Genomic DNA, 19,599 nt, shown 5'->3' on the forward strand with positions numbered 1-19,599 from the left:
TTTTTAAACACTGCAGATAACACAGTGATAACTCTCTGGGAACAGATAATGTAGTAGATGTCACCTGCAGTCCTATGTAACACCACAGATAGCCATAGCGTTTCAGAGTAAGACTATGTTCACATGAAGCATTTTTTTTCATTAGCCAAAACCTTTTCTTTTGGCAGTAAAAATGTTGCGTTGAAAACCCCTGTTTTTGTTTCAGGAAACACTGGCATATTGTGAAAAATGATAAAATCCTGGGTGAGAAAATCACTAATCAGCCCCGTTTTGTATATACACGATCCCAAAATTTGGGGAATATGATTGCCCCCACGGTTCAAAATAAATCCCATTTAATAAAATCCTCTCTTTTTCATACTAAATTAAAAGGTTTTTTTCCTTGCGGAAAATGTAATGTATGTAAACAGGTGTCCACTAAAAAAGGCACATGCATTAAAAGAGGAGAAAAGTTAATACAGATTCGGGATTTTATTACATGTTCTACCACAGGGCTATCTGTGGTGTTACATAGAGTGCCCCTGTGGAAAACTATGTGGGGAGGACCAAACGATCGCTAAAAATCAGGATTAGCGAACATATCCGCAATATTAAAAAGAAGTTTTTGGGACATCCACTTTCCCAACACTTTATAGAATACCACAGCGGACAAACGGGGAAGATGAAAATACAAGGCATAGCCACGGTACAACAACACTGGAGAGGTGGGGATTATATTAAAGCGATGTCCAGAATGGAGACTGAATGGATTTTTACTCTGGACACTATTACACCAAGAGGACTTAATATTGGAGTGGAACTGTTTGGCTTCCAGTAACGAGTTAATAATAGGAGAGGCTATATAAGGATCATCAGTACGGGGCATGGATTAACCCTGAGGAAGGAGACAGGCGTCTCCGAAACGCGTTGGTTTTGATCCTTACCGCACCCCGTACTCACCATCGGTTTGTGTGAGCGGTCACGTGGGTTTTCATCCTTACCGCACCCCGTACTCACCATCGGTTTGTGTGAGCGGTCACGTGATCGCCTACGTCACGCAGGTCCTGCACACCATCCGGATCACCGCTGACACCACACGCGGCACCGGCATTGCAGGATCCCGCTCCCTATCGAAGGTTAGTTCTAGGTGGCTGCTACCGGCCGGGGCAGCCACCAGCTTCTACAAGCGTACCGCTATTTGGATTCAGTGGAGAAGACGAGGGATACCATTTCAGCTTCCTCATTTTGGCAAATTACCAACAGTAAAGGTAGGGAAAACCGCCTTGTACCTATTTAGCTGCCGGTTTTTATTGCAGCATTGGGACACTTTATTATTGTGATCTCTGACCGAATTATACAAGTATCTCTGTTTGTTGCCATTTTCTTTCTTTAATTTTTGTCATTACCCAGCGCGTACCTGTATATGTGGAAAGATATGCATTTTTACAGTAAATATAAATGGTATCGCTTCAAAAGTCTTCTTGTCCCGCAAAAAATAAGCCAATATACAGCTCCATCAACAGAAAAATAAAAAGTTATAGCTCTCAGAATAAAGCTAAATAAAATAGTTTTTATTGTCCAAAGGCGCCAAACTGGTATCGCTGTAATCGTACTGACTGAAGAATAAAGCTGCTTTATCAAATTTACTACACACAGAACGGCATAAAAAAAACAAAATTCCTGAATTGCCCTTTTTTTTGTTTATTCTGTCTCCCAAAAATATAAAATAAAGTGAACATAAAATGTCATGTACCTGAAAATGGTACCAATAAAAACATCAACTCATCCTGCAAAAAATAAGCCCTAATATGACTGTCAGCAGAAATATGGAAATATTATAGGTCTCAAAATATGACGATGAATTTTTACAAAAACAAGTGTCTTTTAGGCCGGGGTCACACTACAGCGTAATACGGACGAGTGATATGCGATAGAAAATCGCATAGCACTCGGACTAGTATTCTTCCATGGGGCAGCTCACATCCCCGTTTTTTTTCCTCGACCGTTTTCAGTGTGCGAGTGAAATCGCAGCATGCTGCGATTGTCACCGACACTCGGCTGAGACTCGGCTCACTCGCACCCATATAAGTCTATGGATGCGAGTGAGACAGCGCACATCACTCAGATATCATCCGAGTGATGTGCATTATATGCTGACCCTGGCAATGAAGGAGATGGAGAAAGTAATTTCTCCGCCTCCTCTGCAGCTGTGCTCTGATTCGCTCTATGCGAGAGGCTCGTAGCACAGACGCATGACACTTGGCTCCCACTCGCAGCAGAGCAGGAGCCGAGGGTCATTAACATATCGCATCGGATGCAATATGCTAGTGTGACCCCGGCCTTATTGTGTGTCAGCAGCCAAACAAAAAAAACTATATAAATCTGTATCGAGGTAATTTATATATCGCTGTAATTGCACCAGCCCGATGAATAAAGTCGTCTAATCACTGTTACGTCGTTCCTTGTGCTGTATAAAATAAATAAATCCAATTCTTCACCTACTGTTAATTTGTTCATTCTGCCTCCTAAAGATCACAGTAAGGTTAGACACACATTTATCCTGCACTCTGTGCTGAACGCTTACGCCTGTGTTTCCGTGTAAATCGCTGAAATACCTGATTCAGACAATCCCTGATAGAAGATTCCGTATTATGAGGCAGATGAAAAGAAAGACACCACTGAACAGAGTTCAGATGGAGTCCAGGATAAGGCTACGTTCACATTAGCGTTGTGCGGCGCAGCGTCGGGTGCAGCCGCGGCCCCTATATTTAACATGGGGGGCGCATGGACATGCGTTGTCTTGCGTTTTGTGACGCATGCGTCATTTTGGCGCAACTGTCAGGGCGCAGAGGACGCTGCATGATGCAGTTTTTTCTGCGCCAAAAATCATGCAAAAAATGCGTCACAAAATGCTGCGTTGTGCGTTGCGTCGCCGACGCTGCGCCGCACAACGCAAATGTGAACGTAGCCTATCTCCTGCTGTCTCATTATAGTGAATGGATCCCTCGGGGGTTTCATCTGAACTTAGAGATTTTGATGGAAACCCTGATGTGAGTGCTCAACTTAGAGCCCCGGATAAATCCCAAACAGTATGTAAAATGTTCCTAATAAAAGCTTCAACTCCATCTACAAAAAAAAAGCAAATCCTTTCAAGTCCGTCATCTCTTAATGGAATTATAAGGGGGCTTCCAGGTTACTGGTAGTACAAAGGCTCTGGAAAAGCGCTATAGCTCCTCAATCCCCAAAAGAAATCAACAAATGCTGCACTCCGAAATGCAAATGCTCCCCCCCCCCCCCTTCTGAGTCCCACAATGTGCCAAAACCACATTTAGCATCCTCATGTTTGGCATTTCTGTACCGATGAGAGCCCTCTTCATTTACGGGTGCATCCTGATGGGTCATGGCACCTGCAAACGATAACAGTATAATCTGCACTAAATTATGGCACTACTTCCCTTTGCACTATGCCTCAAAAGTAGTTCCCGATTACATGTAATGTACTGGTTTACTCATCAGAAATTGCACAACAAACTGAGGTTCATTTTTTTCCTGTTAGCCCTTATAAAAATAAAAAATGTGGGTTTGAAACAACATTTAGCTGTAAAAATGTAATTTTTCTTTCTTAACCGCTTAATTTATAAATTTGTGTGAAGCACATGTGGTGTCAACATGCTCCCTGCATCCCTAGATGAATTCATTGAGAGGTTTAGTTTGTAAAATGACATCATTTATGAGTGGTTGCTGCTGTTCTGGCACCTTAGGGTCTTTGCCAATATGACATGGCACCCCCCCAAACCATTCCAGCAAAATATGAACTCCAATATGGCGCTTCTTCCCTTCTGATGTTTGCACTGTGTCTCAAAAGTAGTTTTCAACCACATATGATATATCTGTGTACTCAGGAGAAATTGTGCAACAAGTTGTATGGCCCATTTTACTCCTGTTTTGCTCCCTTGTAAAAATGAAAAATTTGGGGCAAAACTAAAATTTTTTGCTGGAAAAAAATATTTTTTAATTTTCACAGTTCAACGTTATAAACTTTAGTGAAACACACAGGGTTTCAAACTGCTCACCACACAATTTGATAAATTCATTTAGGGGTCTAGTTTCCAAAATGGTGTCACTTGTGGGGGGTTTCAAAAAGTCAAACTCTGCTCCTTCCCTTCCGAGCCCTCCAATGCCTACACACAGAGATTGAAACCACACGAACGGGTAAAGAATATAAATAAAACCTAAATAATAATCAATTATATTACCCCTGGTGATAACAATAGGAGTGAGTGGAAACCACTCTGATCATGAGGAAAAAACCATACACCTAGAGCAAGGATGACAGTCCCAGAAAAGGAAAACAGAACAGAGTATATGTATTAATATAAATTTTTATTAGTGGTAATGATACATACAATTAAAAAAGTGCACTTGTTGGATAATAAATTAAAACAAGATTGCCAGACAAATATATATAAGCCACATAAGCCTACGGTGTGCCAAAAGGATATAGATAGTAAAATAATTAAATATGTCTCCCTAATGTATAAAAACGTGAGGTAATAACGTTAAAAAGAGGTAACCCTAAATAGGGTTTAGAAGGTGCCAAAGTGTGAAAAAAGTGCCATGTGCAATGTAAAACTAAGTATAAATCACTCAAAAAAGTATATGGTGCTTTACACACAAAGGAGAAAATATATAAAAGGAGACATATACCTTATAGGCCTCACCGTATCCAACAAAACGCACCCCGACGCGCGTTTCGGATACACGATCCTTCGTCGTGTATCCGAAACGCGCGTCGGGGTGCGTTTTGTTGGATACGGTGAGGCCTATAAGGTATATGTCTCCTTTTATATATTTTCTCCTTTGTGTGTAAAGCACCATATACTTTTTTGAGTGATTTATACTTAGTTTTACATTGCACATGGCACTTTTTTCACACTTTGGCACCTTCTAAACCCTATTTAGGGTTACCTCTTTTTAACGTTATTACCTCACGTTTTTATACATTAGGGAGACATATTTAATTATTTTACTATCTATATCCTTTTGGCACACCGTAGGCTTATGTGGCTTATATATATTTGTCTGGCAATCTTGTTTTAATTTATTATCCAACAAGTGCACTTTTTTAATTGTATGTATCATTACCACTAATAAAAATTTATATTAATACATATACTCTGTTCTGTTTTCCTTTTCTGGGACTGTCATCCTTGCTCTAGGTGTATGGTTTTTTCCTAATGCCTACACACAGTAGTTTTTCCTTAGATATGAGTATTGTTGCACTCAGGAGCAATTGCACAAGAAATACTGAGGTCCATTTTCTCCTGTTAGCCTTGTAAAAATAAAAAAAATTTGGGCTAAAGTTACATTTTTGTGAAAAAAAGTAAAATGGTAATTTTCTTTCAATTCCCGTGAATTACCTGAATGGTAATAAACTTCTTGAATGTGGTTTTGAGGACTTTGAGGGTTGCTGTTTTTAGAAAGGTGTTCTTTGGGGTATTTACTTTTTGGCCCCCCAAAGTCACTTCAAATGTGACGTGGTCCCGAAAAAAATGGTTTTGTATATTTTGTTGGAAAAATGAGAAACTGCTGCCTAACTTTTAACCCTTCTAACTTCCTAACAAAAAAAATGTGCTAATGTAAAGTAGACATGTGGGAAATTTTAATTGTTAACTGTTTTGTGTGACTTAACTCTCTGTTTAAGGGCATAAAAATTAAAAGTTTCAAAATTGCGAAATTTTCAAAATATTCGTCATCTTTCTGTTTTTGTTCACAAATAAACGCAAGTCATATTGAACAAATGTTAACACTATCATGAATTATAATATGCCACCAGATAACTTTCTCAGAATCACTGGGATCCATTGCAGTTTTCAAGCGTTATTAGCACATAGTGACACTGGTCAAAATTCTAAAGTGTGGCCTGGTCATGAAGGTGAAAACGGACTTGAAGGGGTTCAGATTAGCATGTATAATGTGAGTCTTAATGAATCAAGCCCTAAGTGTAGTGACTAGTGATGAGCGAGTCTACTCGTTGCTCAGGTTTTACCAAGCACACTCGGGTAGTCTCCGAGTATTTGTGACTGCTCGGAGATTTAGTTTTCCTTGCCGCAGCTGCATGATTTGCGGATACTAGCCTGCTTTATTACATGTGGGGATCCCCTAGCAACCAGGCAACCCCACATGTACTCAGGCTGGCTAGTAGCTGTAAATCATTCAGCTGCGTCAACAAAAACTAAATCTCCGATCAGTCACAAATACTCTGAGACCACCTGAGCAACGAGTATACTCGCTCATCACTAGTAGTGATGCAACTCTAATGGTACCACTAAAGAGAACTTTTCACCACTCTTGATCTTTCTGGAGCATATAAGGTATTTCCTAGAACTAATGTTTAATGCAGCATCTTTATCTAAAATTTCCATTTTTGCCCTATCATTGCTTTTCCAAATATAAATGTAATAATTGGCAACAGGGTGTTAATATTTCTCTTGTTAAGAGATGTGTGTGCTACACAGTCTGATATTGGCAGCCCTTTGGGTTCTTCCTATGCACCAAAAATATATATAAAGAGTGACTTCCTATAAATTTGGCTCTCATTGCTGCTTGGATATATGTACCTAAACTCTCCAAATAGCTGCACTTTGAGCTCCTTGTACAAGAAAGCACATTACTAGTGTTTGTTGTTGTGAATCACCATCTACTGGTAGACCTCACAATGGGGATCAATAGATCCTAAAGCATTTTTCTTATTCGAACGTGACCAAATATAGTCCTAAAATATAGGAACAATCATTATTTACCTCTTGGATCCGACGCCCCTGCTATCTGCCACTCCCGTGGACCCGCCGTCACTGGCCTCAGCATAAAGTTTGCATATATGGCATGTGATTGCAGGGACCAACAGTGTAGCAGCATTAAATTCTTTATTTTGGAACGTGTGAACAATCTACCCATCACTAGTTCCCTTTTAGATTAAATACATTTTTTTTCACTATAAAAAGTAGATCTAATGAAAAAGTTTGACTGCTCCTGATCCAAACCATCCCTCCCTTACACCTCATCTCATTGTGTGTGTGATCAATTACATGAAACTCGTGTAAGCGTTTTAGTTGACATTTGATCTAAATGTCGTCATTTTTTTCCCTCATTGCTTTCTGGAACCTGTTAGGCTGGACAAACGAATTTGATGAGCCCTGACGAGATGTTTGTTATCTTGTAGGAGGAACCTTAATCCTTTGAGCTGTACTTTCATAGTTGTCAAATAAAATTACCTAAGAATTACATATTGACATTGGCTTTGAAGGGAAAGACCTAATCAATTGAAATAATTGTATCTTAATCAAACAGGGGCATGCCTTTGCCTGTGAGGGTGCAATATTGCTACGCAGCTACATATTATGCAGGGTGGTCATCCTAGGTGTTAATGTATTAGGATATTAGAACACCAGCATTGGAAGGTATTTACTGATTTAAAAATATAAGTCAATTTATGCTAACTAAATGGGAAGAAGAATAAGACATTGTATATTGACAGTAGATGAATGAAAAGCACTTCTATAGTTACATGTTTATACATGTATTGGCATCAATGTCGACCTATCCTTCTTACACTTCCGCTAAAATTAAATATTGTGCACTAAGGCCCATGAGCTTTTAGTTACCACACTGAATTCCCCCACATATCACAGGCTTTAATTTTATTTGTCTTTTTATATGGAATAAGGGAACCTTTTGGACCCACTCTGGCTCCAGGGCGTGTGTGCTACTGCAAACCCCTGCACCCACGATAGTTATACCCCCTTCCAAAATGTATATTTGGTTCAAGCCTCTGAAACCTGGCCCAATGGTTCAATGAAGAAATATATATATATATATATATATATATATATATATATATATATATATATATATATATATATATATATATATATATATAAAAAACAAATTATGTTCATGCCAATCTTAATGAAGGCAGGCAAACTCACCGCACAATCTTATTTCAAGATGCAAATTAATTTATTTCAAACCATGTGTAGGTAGGAAAATATATGTTTGGTGCCGGATATTGAGGCGACATAAGTAATGTTTCAACCCAATCCTGCGTCTTACTTGGAGGCTTTGTCCTTACAGGTAGTATGACTTTGTGGCCTCTCTTGGGGAGAAGTAGGGGGTATAAATTGGGAAAAGAAGTGAATCACACACTCCTGCACCTTCTGGTGTGTGTGTGCCGTGACCATTTATGTTGCCTCAATATCCTGCACCAAACAATTGTCTCTGAACATGTATCTGACAACCTACACGTGGTTTGAAATAAATGAATCTGCATTTTGAAATAAGAGTGTGCAGTGTATTTTCCTGACTTTATGTACCGGGGTAACATACCCTTTTCCGCCTGCACCTCTCATCGACAACTGTGTGCACGCCAATCCTCTTCAATCTTAATGAAGGGACGTTTTGAGGTCAAACGCTCCTGATTTATTAAGAGGCATATTTCCCTTAATGAATCCAGTGTGTCTGACAAGCAGCGTGTGCCTTGACACAAATCCTACTTAAGTCAGGGACTGGTGTAAGATTTCTAATGTAATGAATGGCACAGCTCGTCATGAAGTAGACAAGCTGTGGTGTCACACCCCCAACTTGGCCCATTGTGACGGAGTTGGGCTAAACTGGAGTGAAAACCCAAAGTCACTAAATTTTTGTGCCACTCTGCGTTGTACAAAAATGTTGAGATTTTTCAAAATGATTTTTGCCGGAAATCTGGCATAATGGCTTTGATAAATCAAGGCCTACCAGTTTTGCCTTGTAACACGTTGCTCCATCATGCTGTAAAATGTTGGGAGTGGAGAGCAGTGATTATTCATTGCCTTAAAGGGAAGGTGCCGCATTTTATTTTTTGTATTAAAAATGATTGTTTATATAAACAATTATTTTTAATACAAATTTAAATTTTTTTTCTTTAACCTTTTTTTATTATTAATTTTTTTTTTCAGCCACTGGGCGCCGCCATTTTGCTTTGCAGGAGTGTAAGTGTAGCTGCTTGACACTTAGGCCGGCGTCACACTAGCGAGTTTTACGGACGTAAGAGCGCAGAAAATACGTCCGTAAAACTCGCCAAACAAACGGCACAATTATTCTCAATGGGTCTGGTCCTATCAGCCGTATATTACGGATCCGTATTATACGGCTTTCTACGGCCGTACAAAATCGCAACATGCTGCGTTGCGTTTGTCAGCGTATTGCGCAAAAAATATGCCAATGAAAGTCTATGGGGGTGAGAAAAATACGGATTACATACGGACCAACAGTTTGACTTGCGAGAAATACGCAGCGGTGTTAGTGAAAAGCCTGTAATTCAATTGCCGGCTTTTCATTTCTCCTTCTCAAACCCGACATGATATGAGACATGGTTTACATACAGTAAACCATCTCATATCCCTTTTTTTTTTGCATATTCCACACTACTAATGTTAGTAGTGTGTATGTGCAAAATTTGGTTGCTGCAGCTGCTAAAATAAAGGGTTAAATGGCAGAAAAAATTGGCGTGGGCTCCCGCGCAATTTTCTCCGCCAGAATGGTAAAGCCAGTGACTGAGGGCAGATATTAATAGCCTAGAGAGGGTCCATGGTTATTGGCCCCCCCTGGCTACAAACATCTGCCCCCAGCCACCCCAGAAAAGGCACATCTGGAAGATGCGCCTATTCTGGCACTTGGCCACTCTCTTCCCACTCCCGTGTAGCGGTGGGATATGGGGTAATGAAGGGTTAATGCCACCTTGCTATTGTAAGGTGACATTAAGCCAGATTAATAATGGAGAGGCGACAATTATGACACCTATCCATTATTAATCCAATTGTCTGAAAGGGTTAAAAAACACACACACATTATTAAAAATTATTTTAATGAAATAAACACACCGGTTGTTTTAGTATTTTATTGCTCTCTCAATACACCTGAAGACCCTCGCTTGGCAAAATAATAAACCCACAATATACATACCATCCGAGGATCTGTCAGATCCCACGATGTAAATCCTTCTGAAGGGGTTAAATCAATTTACAGGCAGGAGCTGCGCTAAAGCACTCGCTCGTGCCTGTAATCCCCAGGTGCTGAAAGGAAAGCTGGGTGATCTGTACTTACATTGAGTCGCGGTGAGGCGCCCTCTGCTGGATGTCCTCATGAACTGGAGCCTTGGAAAAGTTCCCACGCTCGAGTTCATATGAGTTCATCCACCAGAGGGCGCCTCACCGCAACTCAGTGTAAGTACAGATCACCCAGCTTTCCTTTCAGCACCTGGGGATTTCAGGCACGAGCGAGTGCTTTAGCGCAGCTCCTGCCTGTAAATTGATTTAACCCCTTCAGAAGGATTTACATCGTGGGACCTGACAGATCCTCGGATGGTATGTATGTATTTTAGCAGCTACAGCAACCAAATTTTGCACATACACACTACTAACATTAGTAGTGTGGAATATGCAAAAAAAAAGGGGATATGAGATGGTTTATTGTATGTAAACCATGTCTCATATCCTGTCGGGTTTGGGAAGGAGAAATGAGAAGCCGGCAATTGAATTACCGGCTTTTCACATATATCGCGCTGAATTAAATATAAATACAGAATATATATATATATGTGTCTCAATGATATAGATATATATATATATATATATATATATATATATATATATATATATATACACTGTATATATGTTTTAACGGACATTTGAGGACATAAATCTATTAGATGTCGGTTTTGCAAGCCTGCGAGAAAATATCGCAGTACGGATGCCATACGGATTACATACGGAGGATGCCATGCGCAAAATACGCTGACACACCCTGCCTACGGATGACATACGGACCACTATTTTGGGAACATTTCTCCGTATTACGGCCATAAAAAACGGACCGTATTGTCTTACGCTGAGTGTGACGCCGGCCTTACACTCTGCAAATACGGCAGCCCTGGGCATAGGAGGCTGCGGTCGGCATCCGACCCTATACCTAGCATTGAGCTGCTCCCTGCTGTGATCTGGCCACGCACCCTGAGCCGTCCATACCACAGCAGAGGCAGGAGATCGGTGCCATCTTTCTGGAGCTGACAGTGCATCTGTGAGCTCCACTTGAGAGCCCTGCTGTTATAGGAGGAGACCAAGAACGGCACAGGAGGGAGAAAGGAGCAGCGTCAGCAGCAGTTAAGTAATACCGGAGGGGGAGAGGTAATCTAATCCTATCCTTTGTGATGCTGACTCTGAGCAGTGTATCTCCTCCCATGTGTGTTACTGTGCTGAGCCGTGTATCTAATCCTCTACTGTGTGATACTGACTGAGCTGTGTATCTAATCCTCACCTGTGTTATGCTGTCTGCTGAGCCATGAATCTAATCCTACCCTGTGTGATACTGTGCTGAGATGTGTATCTAATCCTCTCCTGTGGGATACTGTGTGCTGAACCGTTTATCTAATCCTATTCCGTGTTACTGTATGCTGAGCCGTATATCTAATCCTACCCTGTGTGATGCTGTCTGCTGAGCCATGTATCTAATCCTACCCTGTGTGATACTGTCTGCTGAGCCGTGTATCTAATCCTACCCTGTGTGATACTGTGCTGAGATGTGTATCTAATCCTCTCCTGTGGGATACTGTGTGCTGAACCGTGTATCTAATCCTATTCTGTGTTACTGTATGCTGAGCCGTATATCTAATCCTACCCTGTGTGATGCTGTCTGCTGAGCCATGTATCTAATCCTACCCTGTGTGATACTGTCTGCTGAGCCGTGTATCTAATCCTACCCTGTGTGATACTGTCTGCTGAGCCGTGTATCTAATCCTACCCTGTGTGATACTGTGCTGAGACATGTATCTAAACATCTCCTGTGGGATACTGTGCTGAGCCATGTATCTAATCCTCTCCTGTGTGATACTGTGCTGAGCAGTGTATCTAATCCTATTCTGTGTGTTACTGTATGCTGAGCCGTATATCTAATCCTCCCTTGTGTGATCCTGACTGCTGAGCCGTGTATCTAATTTTATCCTGTGTTATACTGACTGAGCTGTGTATCTAATACTATCCGGTGTGAAACTGACTGCTGAGCTGTGTATCTAATCCTCCTATGTGTGATACTGACTGCTGGGCCGTGTATCTAATCCTCTCCTATGCACTCCTCTCCCCCCTGTTATGTGTGATCTATATGGCGGTATTATGTGTGATCTATATGGCGGTATTGTGAGAACACTGGTAGTATGTGAGATCTATATGGCGTCATTATGTGTGAAGTATATGGCGGTATTATGTGTGATCTATATGTCGGTATTATGTGAGAACACTGGCGGTATTATGTGTGATCTATATGGCGGTATTATGTGAGAACCCTATGGCGTCGTTATTTGCGATCTACACTCACTGGCCACTTTATTAGGTACACCTGTCCAACTTCTTGTTAACACTTAATTTCTAATCAGCCAATCACATGGCGGCAACTCAGTGCATTTAGGCATGTAGACATGGTCAAGACAATCTCCTGCAGTTCAAACCGAGCATCAGTATGGGGAAGAAAGGTGATTTGAGTGCCTTTGAACGTGGCATGGTTGTTGGTGCCAGAAGGGCTGGTCTGAGTATTTCAGAAACTGCTGATCTACTGGGATTTTCACGCACAACCATCTCTAGGGTTTACAGAGAATGGTCCGAAAAAGAAAAAAAATCCAGTGAGCGGCAGTTCTGTGGGCGGAAATGCCTTGTTGATGCCAGAGGTCAGAGGAGAATGGGCAGACTGGTTCGAGCTGATAGAAAGGCAACAGTGACTCAAATCGCCACCCGTTACAACCAAGGTAGGCCTAAGAGCATCTCTGAACGCACAGTGCGTCGAACTTTGAGGCAGATGGGCTACAGCAGCAGAAGACCACACCGGGTACCACTCCTTTCAGCTAAGAACAGGAAACTGAGGCTACAATTTGTACAAGCTCATCGAAATTGGACAGTAGAAGATTGGAAAAACGTTGCTTGGTCTGATGAGTCTCGATTTCTGCTGCGACATTCGGATGGTAGGGTCAAAATTTGGCGTAAACAACATGAAAGCATGGATCCATCCTGCCTTGTATGGAGCATCTTTGGGATGTGCAGCCGACAAATCTGCGGCAACTGTGTGATGCCATCATGTCAATATGGACCAAAATCTCTGAGGAATGCTTCCAGCACCTTGTTGAATCTATGCCACGAAGAATTGAGGCAGTTCTGAAGGCAAAAGGGGGTCTAACCCGTTACTAGCATGGTGTACCTAATAAAGTGGCCGGTGAGTGTATATGATGGTATTATGTGAGAACTATAGGACAGTATTATGTGTGATCTGTATGGCGGTATTATGTGAGAACACTATGGCAGTATTATCTTCAAAAAGGGGACCCATTCTTTGGTGGTTCTGGCTGAGCACCTGCACACGGGTCTGGGGTAATAGAGGGGGCAGCATGACCTCCAGTTAGGTGCAGTCAGGGAAGGGCTGGTGAGGCAGCTGAAGAGAGGGGTCTCATTTTTATCGTTACTATATGGCTACATTTCCTTCCCAGCGTCACCCCGTACTTGGCCTGACGTCTCACTTTCACACATCGCCAGGACAGGATGGAGAAGACAGGATCTGAGGAGGGGAATGGGGTCTTTGCATGCAAAGTCTGCATCAGAGCAAGCCATCAATCCGCAGAAATGTTTCCTGGATTTCTGTGGAGCAGACGGTCCATCCATGTGTATAAAAGACAGCGCTCTATGTAAAATCCCTGCCTGCTCCGCGCACCGAACATGGTGCCCCCCATAGACAAGCACAGTGCTCTCCTGAAATACTCTGTGCTGCTGTCACCCTGCTCCCTCCACCATATATCTCCCAGAATCCTTGCTGCCTGCGATCCTCTGTGACTGTCTACTTGTCAGTATAACTTTGCAGTCACCAACAAAATGGATTCTCACTGTGTTCACAGCCATGTCAGCAGACTCCGCCCATAATTACTGCAGTGCAGTAATGTGAGCTAGTTGTACACTAGGTTTTTGTCACATTTCATTAGCTGCTCCCCCTAGTGTTTAAAAGTGGAAATGCCAAACCTTTTAAAATTATTTTTCATATTTTACTAAATTATGAACAAATTATAATATTTTTTAAGAAAATGTAAACATTAATTCTTTACATTTTTTCAATCGCTGGAAAAAAAAAATTTTGATGGCACCTTCCCTTTAAGTGCACAAAAATATAGTGACTTTTGAGGTTTTTCTGATAACCACCTCCAACTTGGCCTTGCGCCTTTTTCTGTGAGGGGGCATAGCCAAGTGCAGCTGACAAGTTCATCAGAAACCTGAGGTAAATTACCACAGAAATGTACTTCAGTCTGCAGATCTACTTGCAGTGGCAGCTGAAAACTATGACAGATTTACTAAGAGATGCGCACCTCTTAATAAATTTGTCGCTTCTTACTCCACCACGCTCTTCATCAAGAATCAGGGCTATTTTCTTGTGTTTTTTCTCATTATTGTGATGCTTTATCTGGTAGACAAGTAGGCTACACTTCCAAACAGTAGCCTCTCTAGTAGTGGTTATTCCACGTGTAGTTTATACAGTCGCTCTGTGCGGTTAGTCTCCTAAACCTCTCTACAACCGGTGAACAGCCAGGTGCAGCCAAGATTTTACCCTGAGTAATTTCTAATGTTTGTTTCTCACTTGAAAAATGTCTAAGTAGGAGAAAGTGGGGCCTAAACCTATTTCCTACCACAGTTCCTCATATGAGACTGCATATTAAAGATGGGGTGTATTCTCTCTTTCCCCAGGAAGCTGGTGGGTTTGTAAGATGTACAGACTTGGCCTCTTTACCTTACATACTACTATATTGTCTATATGTTGTTTTTGCAGATGTCAGCAGTCCCCAGCAAGTCAAAGGATCTGAAATTTATGTCACATCATGGCACAGATGCAGGCTCACCTGTGACACTGTAAGATGCATAAGTTAAAGGGATTTTGGTCAAGTTTCATAATGTCAGACCAATAATTTTCTATAGTGTATATATCTATACATATACAGTATATACTGTATATAATGTATATAAATAGATATAGATAGATCTATATATATGTACTAACTATTGAATAAAAAAGTAATCGAATCCTTAACGGAAACAGTCTTTTATTTATTTTTATTTTATTTTTGTCGCTCTGAAGATTTTATATAATTGCTTTGTAACTGCCTGTAATAAACTACTTTGTAACAGGTATCAGTCATTTCTTTTAGAGATATGAAGTGTTCCTCACACTTCAAGGTGCACTGTGATATTGGGGAAGAGGGTTTCAGTTTAACATGCTGTTGCTAGCCACCTAGTAGTGGTGAGTAGAGTTGAGCGACTTTTGCTTTTTTAGGATCGAGTTGGGTTTTGTGAAACCCGACCTTCTCGAAAGTCGGATCGCGTGAAATCGGCCGATTCTACTGTAAAGTCGGGTTCCGGACCGGAACACGAAACCCAATGCAAGTCAATGTGGATTATTCTCCCTCTCCCTCTCCCCCTCCCCTCCGTGCAAAGTATATGTTGTGTTTGACTGCGGAAATCACTGCAGCCCAAACGGTAATATGGCTCTATGACGCCGCAGAAACCAGACCGGAACCTATGTCATCACGCTGCCCACACTCCTTAATTGGCTGAAAAAATGGCGGGGAAGGCGTCATACAAAACGCGACTTTGGCGCCAAGATCGCCGACCACGTGGCCGATCCCACGCTGGGGTCGGCGACTTTTGAAAATGAACGATCCGTTTCGCTCAACCCTAGTGGTGAGGGCTAAACAAAAAAAATCAAATTATATACAACTGGCTCTCAACTTCTCAGAAGGCTTAAGTTGCCGGTACCACTAGGAATTCCGATTCTTTGAGACTGTCAATGTTTTTCGTTTGGATAATTTTTGCTTGTAGTATATGGAGCTGTCAGAACAAGAGTTCTGATGGATTTGTAACATTTTTGCTGTGCACCTAGTTAGATTAAGGACTACAGCAGCAATACTAAGATTTTAATGAAGACTTCTTAGAAAGTTTCTTAACTTGGCATTTAGTAAGCAAATTAGCAAGCAAATCGGTGCAAAGCTGTACGTAGCCTTTTAGGCCTCTTTCACACTAGCATTAAGCGTCGTTCTGTAGAAAAAACGCATCCTTCAAAATTGCTTGCTGGATGCTTTTTTTCTCCATAGACTTGAATTAGCGACGCACTGCGACGCATTGCCACACGTCGCAACCGTCGTGCGACGGTTGCGTCGTGTTGCGTCAGACCGTCGGCACAAAAAAAGTTACGTGTAACTTTTTTTGTGCGTCGATATCGTCTTTTCCGACCACGCATGCGCGGCTGGAACTCCGCCCCCGCCTCCCCGCACCTCACAATGGGGCAGCGGATGCGATATAAAACAGCATCCGCTGCCCCCGTTGTGTGGCGCTTCCACACTATGCGTCGGTGCGCTGCAACGTCGCATAGCGACGTGCAGTGCACGACGCTAGTGTGAAAGTAGCCTAATCAGTTGAAGATCAAGCCATTTAAGCATGTTCCAGACGAGGAACATTTTCTTGTATATTTCTACATTCAGTTTAAGGATTTGTGCACACATTACAGATTTGCTCTGGTAAAAATCTGCCCGGATTCTTCCTCTCTTGGCACAAAACGCAGTTGAAAATCTGCACGTTTTTGATGCGGATTTGTCTGCATTTTTGTAAGCTAAATAATATCATTACATACCATGTTCAAATATAATGTTTACACACACAAAGCAAATATAAGTGAATATATATATATATACACAGACATATACACACACACACAAAACAAATAAGTGAATATAAAAATATATATATTGCTAAAAAAAAATAAAGGGAACACTTAAACAACAGAATATAACTCCAAGTAAATCAAACTTCTGTGAAATCAATCTGTCCACTTAGGAAGCAACACTGTTTGACAATCAATGGCACATGCTGTTGTGCAATTGAAATAGACAACAGATGGAAATTATTGGCAATTATCAAGACACACTCAATAAAGGAGTGGTTCTGCAGGTGGGGACCACAGACAACATCTCAGTATCAATGCTTTCTGGCTGATGTTTTGGTCACTTTTGAATGTTGGTTGTGCTTTCACACTCGTAGTAGCATGAGACGGACTCTACAACCCACACAAGTGGCTCAGGTAGTGCAGCTCATCCAGGATGGCACATCAATGCGAGCTGTGGCAAAAAGGTTTGCTGTGTCTGTCAGCGTAGTGTCCAGAGGCTGGAGGCACTACCAGGAGACAGGCCAGTACACTAGGAGATGTGGAGGGGGCCGTAGGAGGGCTACAAACCCAGCATCAGGACCGCTACCTCAGCCTTTGTGCAAGGAGGAGCATTGCCAGAGCCCTGGAAAATGACCTCCATCAAGCCACAAATGTGCATGTGTCTCCACAAACAGAAACCGACTCCATGAGGATGGTCTGAGTGCCCGACGTCCACAGATGGGAGTTGTGCTCACAACCCAACACCGTGCAGGACGCTTGGCATTTGCCACAGAACACCAGGATTGGCATATTCGCCACTGGCACCCTGTGCTCTTCATAGATGAAAGCAGGTTCATACTGAGCACATATGACAGACGTGACAGTCTGGAGACGCCGTGGAGAGCGATCTTGTGCCTGCAACATCCTTCAGCATGGCCGGTTTGGCAGTGGGTCAGTAATGGTGTGGGGTGGCATTTCTTTGGAGAGCCGCACAGCCCTCCATGTGCTCGCCAGAGTTAACCTGACTACCATTAGGTACCGAGATGAGATCCTCAGACCCCTTCTGAGACCATATGCTGGTGCGGTTGGCCCTGGGTTCCTCCTAGTGCAGTACAATGCCAGACCTCATGTGGCTGGAGTGTGTCAGCAGTTTCTGCAAGATGAAGGCATTGAAGCTATGGACTGGCCCGCCTGTTTCCCCGACCTGAATTCGATTGAACACATCTGGAACATCATGTCTCGCACCATCCACCAATGTCACATTGCACCACAGACTGTCCTGGAGTTGGCAGATTCTTTAGTCCAGGTCTGGGAGGAGATCCCTCAGGAGACCATCCGCCGCCTCATCAGGACAGGAGCATGCCCAGGCGTTGTAGGGAGGTCTTACAGGCACATGGAAGCCACACACACTACTGAGCATCATTTCTTTGTCTTGAGGCATTTCCACTTAAGTTGGATCAGCCTGTAACTTAATTTTCCACTTTGATTTTTAACATCATTCCATCTCCAGACCTCTGTGGGATATTAGTTGTGATTTACTTTGATAATTTTAGGTTTTATTGTTCTCAACACATTCCACTATGTAAAGAATAAAGATTTACAACTGGAATATTTCATTCAGTATCTAGGATGTGGGATTTTAGTGTTCCCTTTATTTTTTTGAGCAGTGTATATACCATATGTACTCATGTATAAGCCGAGATTTTCAGCACATTTTTCTGTGCTGAAAAGCCCCTCTTGGCTTATACATGAGCCATGGTCCAGAAAGCCGGAGGGGGAGTGGGGAGCCGCTGGCTTCCAGAAGACATCAATATTCACCCTCCGTCACTGCATCTCCGTCCCTGCATCTCTGTCCCGGCATCAGCTGCTATTTCCTGTTCCTGTGCTCAGCGGTCAGGTGGTACCGCTCATTAAGGTAATGAATATGTACGCGTCTCCACTCCCATAGGAGTGGAGAGCAGATTCATGACCTTAATGAGCGGTACCATGTGACTGCTCAGCACAGGAAGAAGCTGCTGCGCTGGAACAATGGAGATGCAGGGACATTCAGCAACGGCGCGAGGAGGGTGAGTAGGACGCTGTGCCATGCATAAAGGGATGGGACAGGGGGAGCCATGCATACAAGGATGGGACGGAGGGAGCCGAGCCACGCATGCAAGATGGGACCGGGTGAGCCATGCATACAACAGGGGGAGCCACACAGCAGGACAGGAAGGGGGGACCATGCATACCGGGATAGGAATGAGGTGACAATACATACTCGGCTTATACTCAAGTCAATTAGCTTACCCAGTTTTCCGTGACAAAACTAGGTATCTCAGCTTATACTCGAGTATATACGGTACATATATATGTGTATATATATATATATATATATATATATATATATATATATATATATACACACACACACACACACACACACACACACACACACACACACACACACACACATATATATATATATATATACATACGCACACAAAACAAATATAAGTGAATATTATATACAGTACAGACCAAAAGTTTGGAGACACATTCTCTTTTAGAGATTTTTCTGTATTTTCATGACTATTAAAATTGTACATTCACACTGAAGGCATCAAAACTATGAATTAACACGTGGAATTATGTACTTAACATAAAAGTGTAAAATAACTGAAATTATGTGTTATATTCTGGGTTCTTCAAAGTAGCCTACCGTCCTTCGAATTATTATGAGTTCACCTCCATCCCACGCGGAATGCTGCTTTTCACCTACAACAAGGGGGGATTCTTCTCACCGGTGACAGGATGTAATACCTGTAATATGCTATGTTTTGTATATATGTATATATGTTTATGTTCTCTCTCTCCTTCGGGTTTTGTGTGCTA

At 42.1% G+C, this 19,599-nt stretch overlaps 1 protein-coding gene across 4 annotated transcripts in view; it reads left to right on the forward strand.

Moving 5' to 3' along the window:
- The window catches only part of AHI1 (Abelson helper integration site 1), a 289,456-nt gene that overhangs the window by 252,650 nt on the left and 17,207 nt on the right, over nt 1–19,599 (forward strand). For 2 of the 4 annotated variants that reach the window (XM_077289309.1, XM_077289308.1), the window contains exon 24: nt 14,860–15,115. The exons of 1 other annotated variant lie outside the window; for it this stretch is intronic. In XM_077289309.1, the coding sequence (XP_077145424.1) occupies nt 14,860–14,943 (84 nt within the window). In that variant the 3' untranslated portion in view covers nt 14,944–15,115. Of the gene's footprint in view, nt 1–14,859; nt 15,116–19,599 lie in introns of those variants that run through there. One more of the 4 variants, XM_077289311.1, reaches the window with a different exon arrangement.

This window comes from Ranitomeya variabilis, chromosome 2 (genome assembly GCF_051348905.1).
Source record: "Ranitomeya variabilis isolate aRanVar5 chromosome 2, aRanVar5.hap1, whole genome shotgun sequence".
NCBI lineage: Eukaryota > Metazoa > Chordata > Amphibia > Anura > Dendrobatidae > Ranitomeya > Ranitomeya variabilis.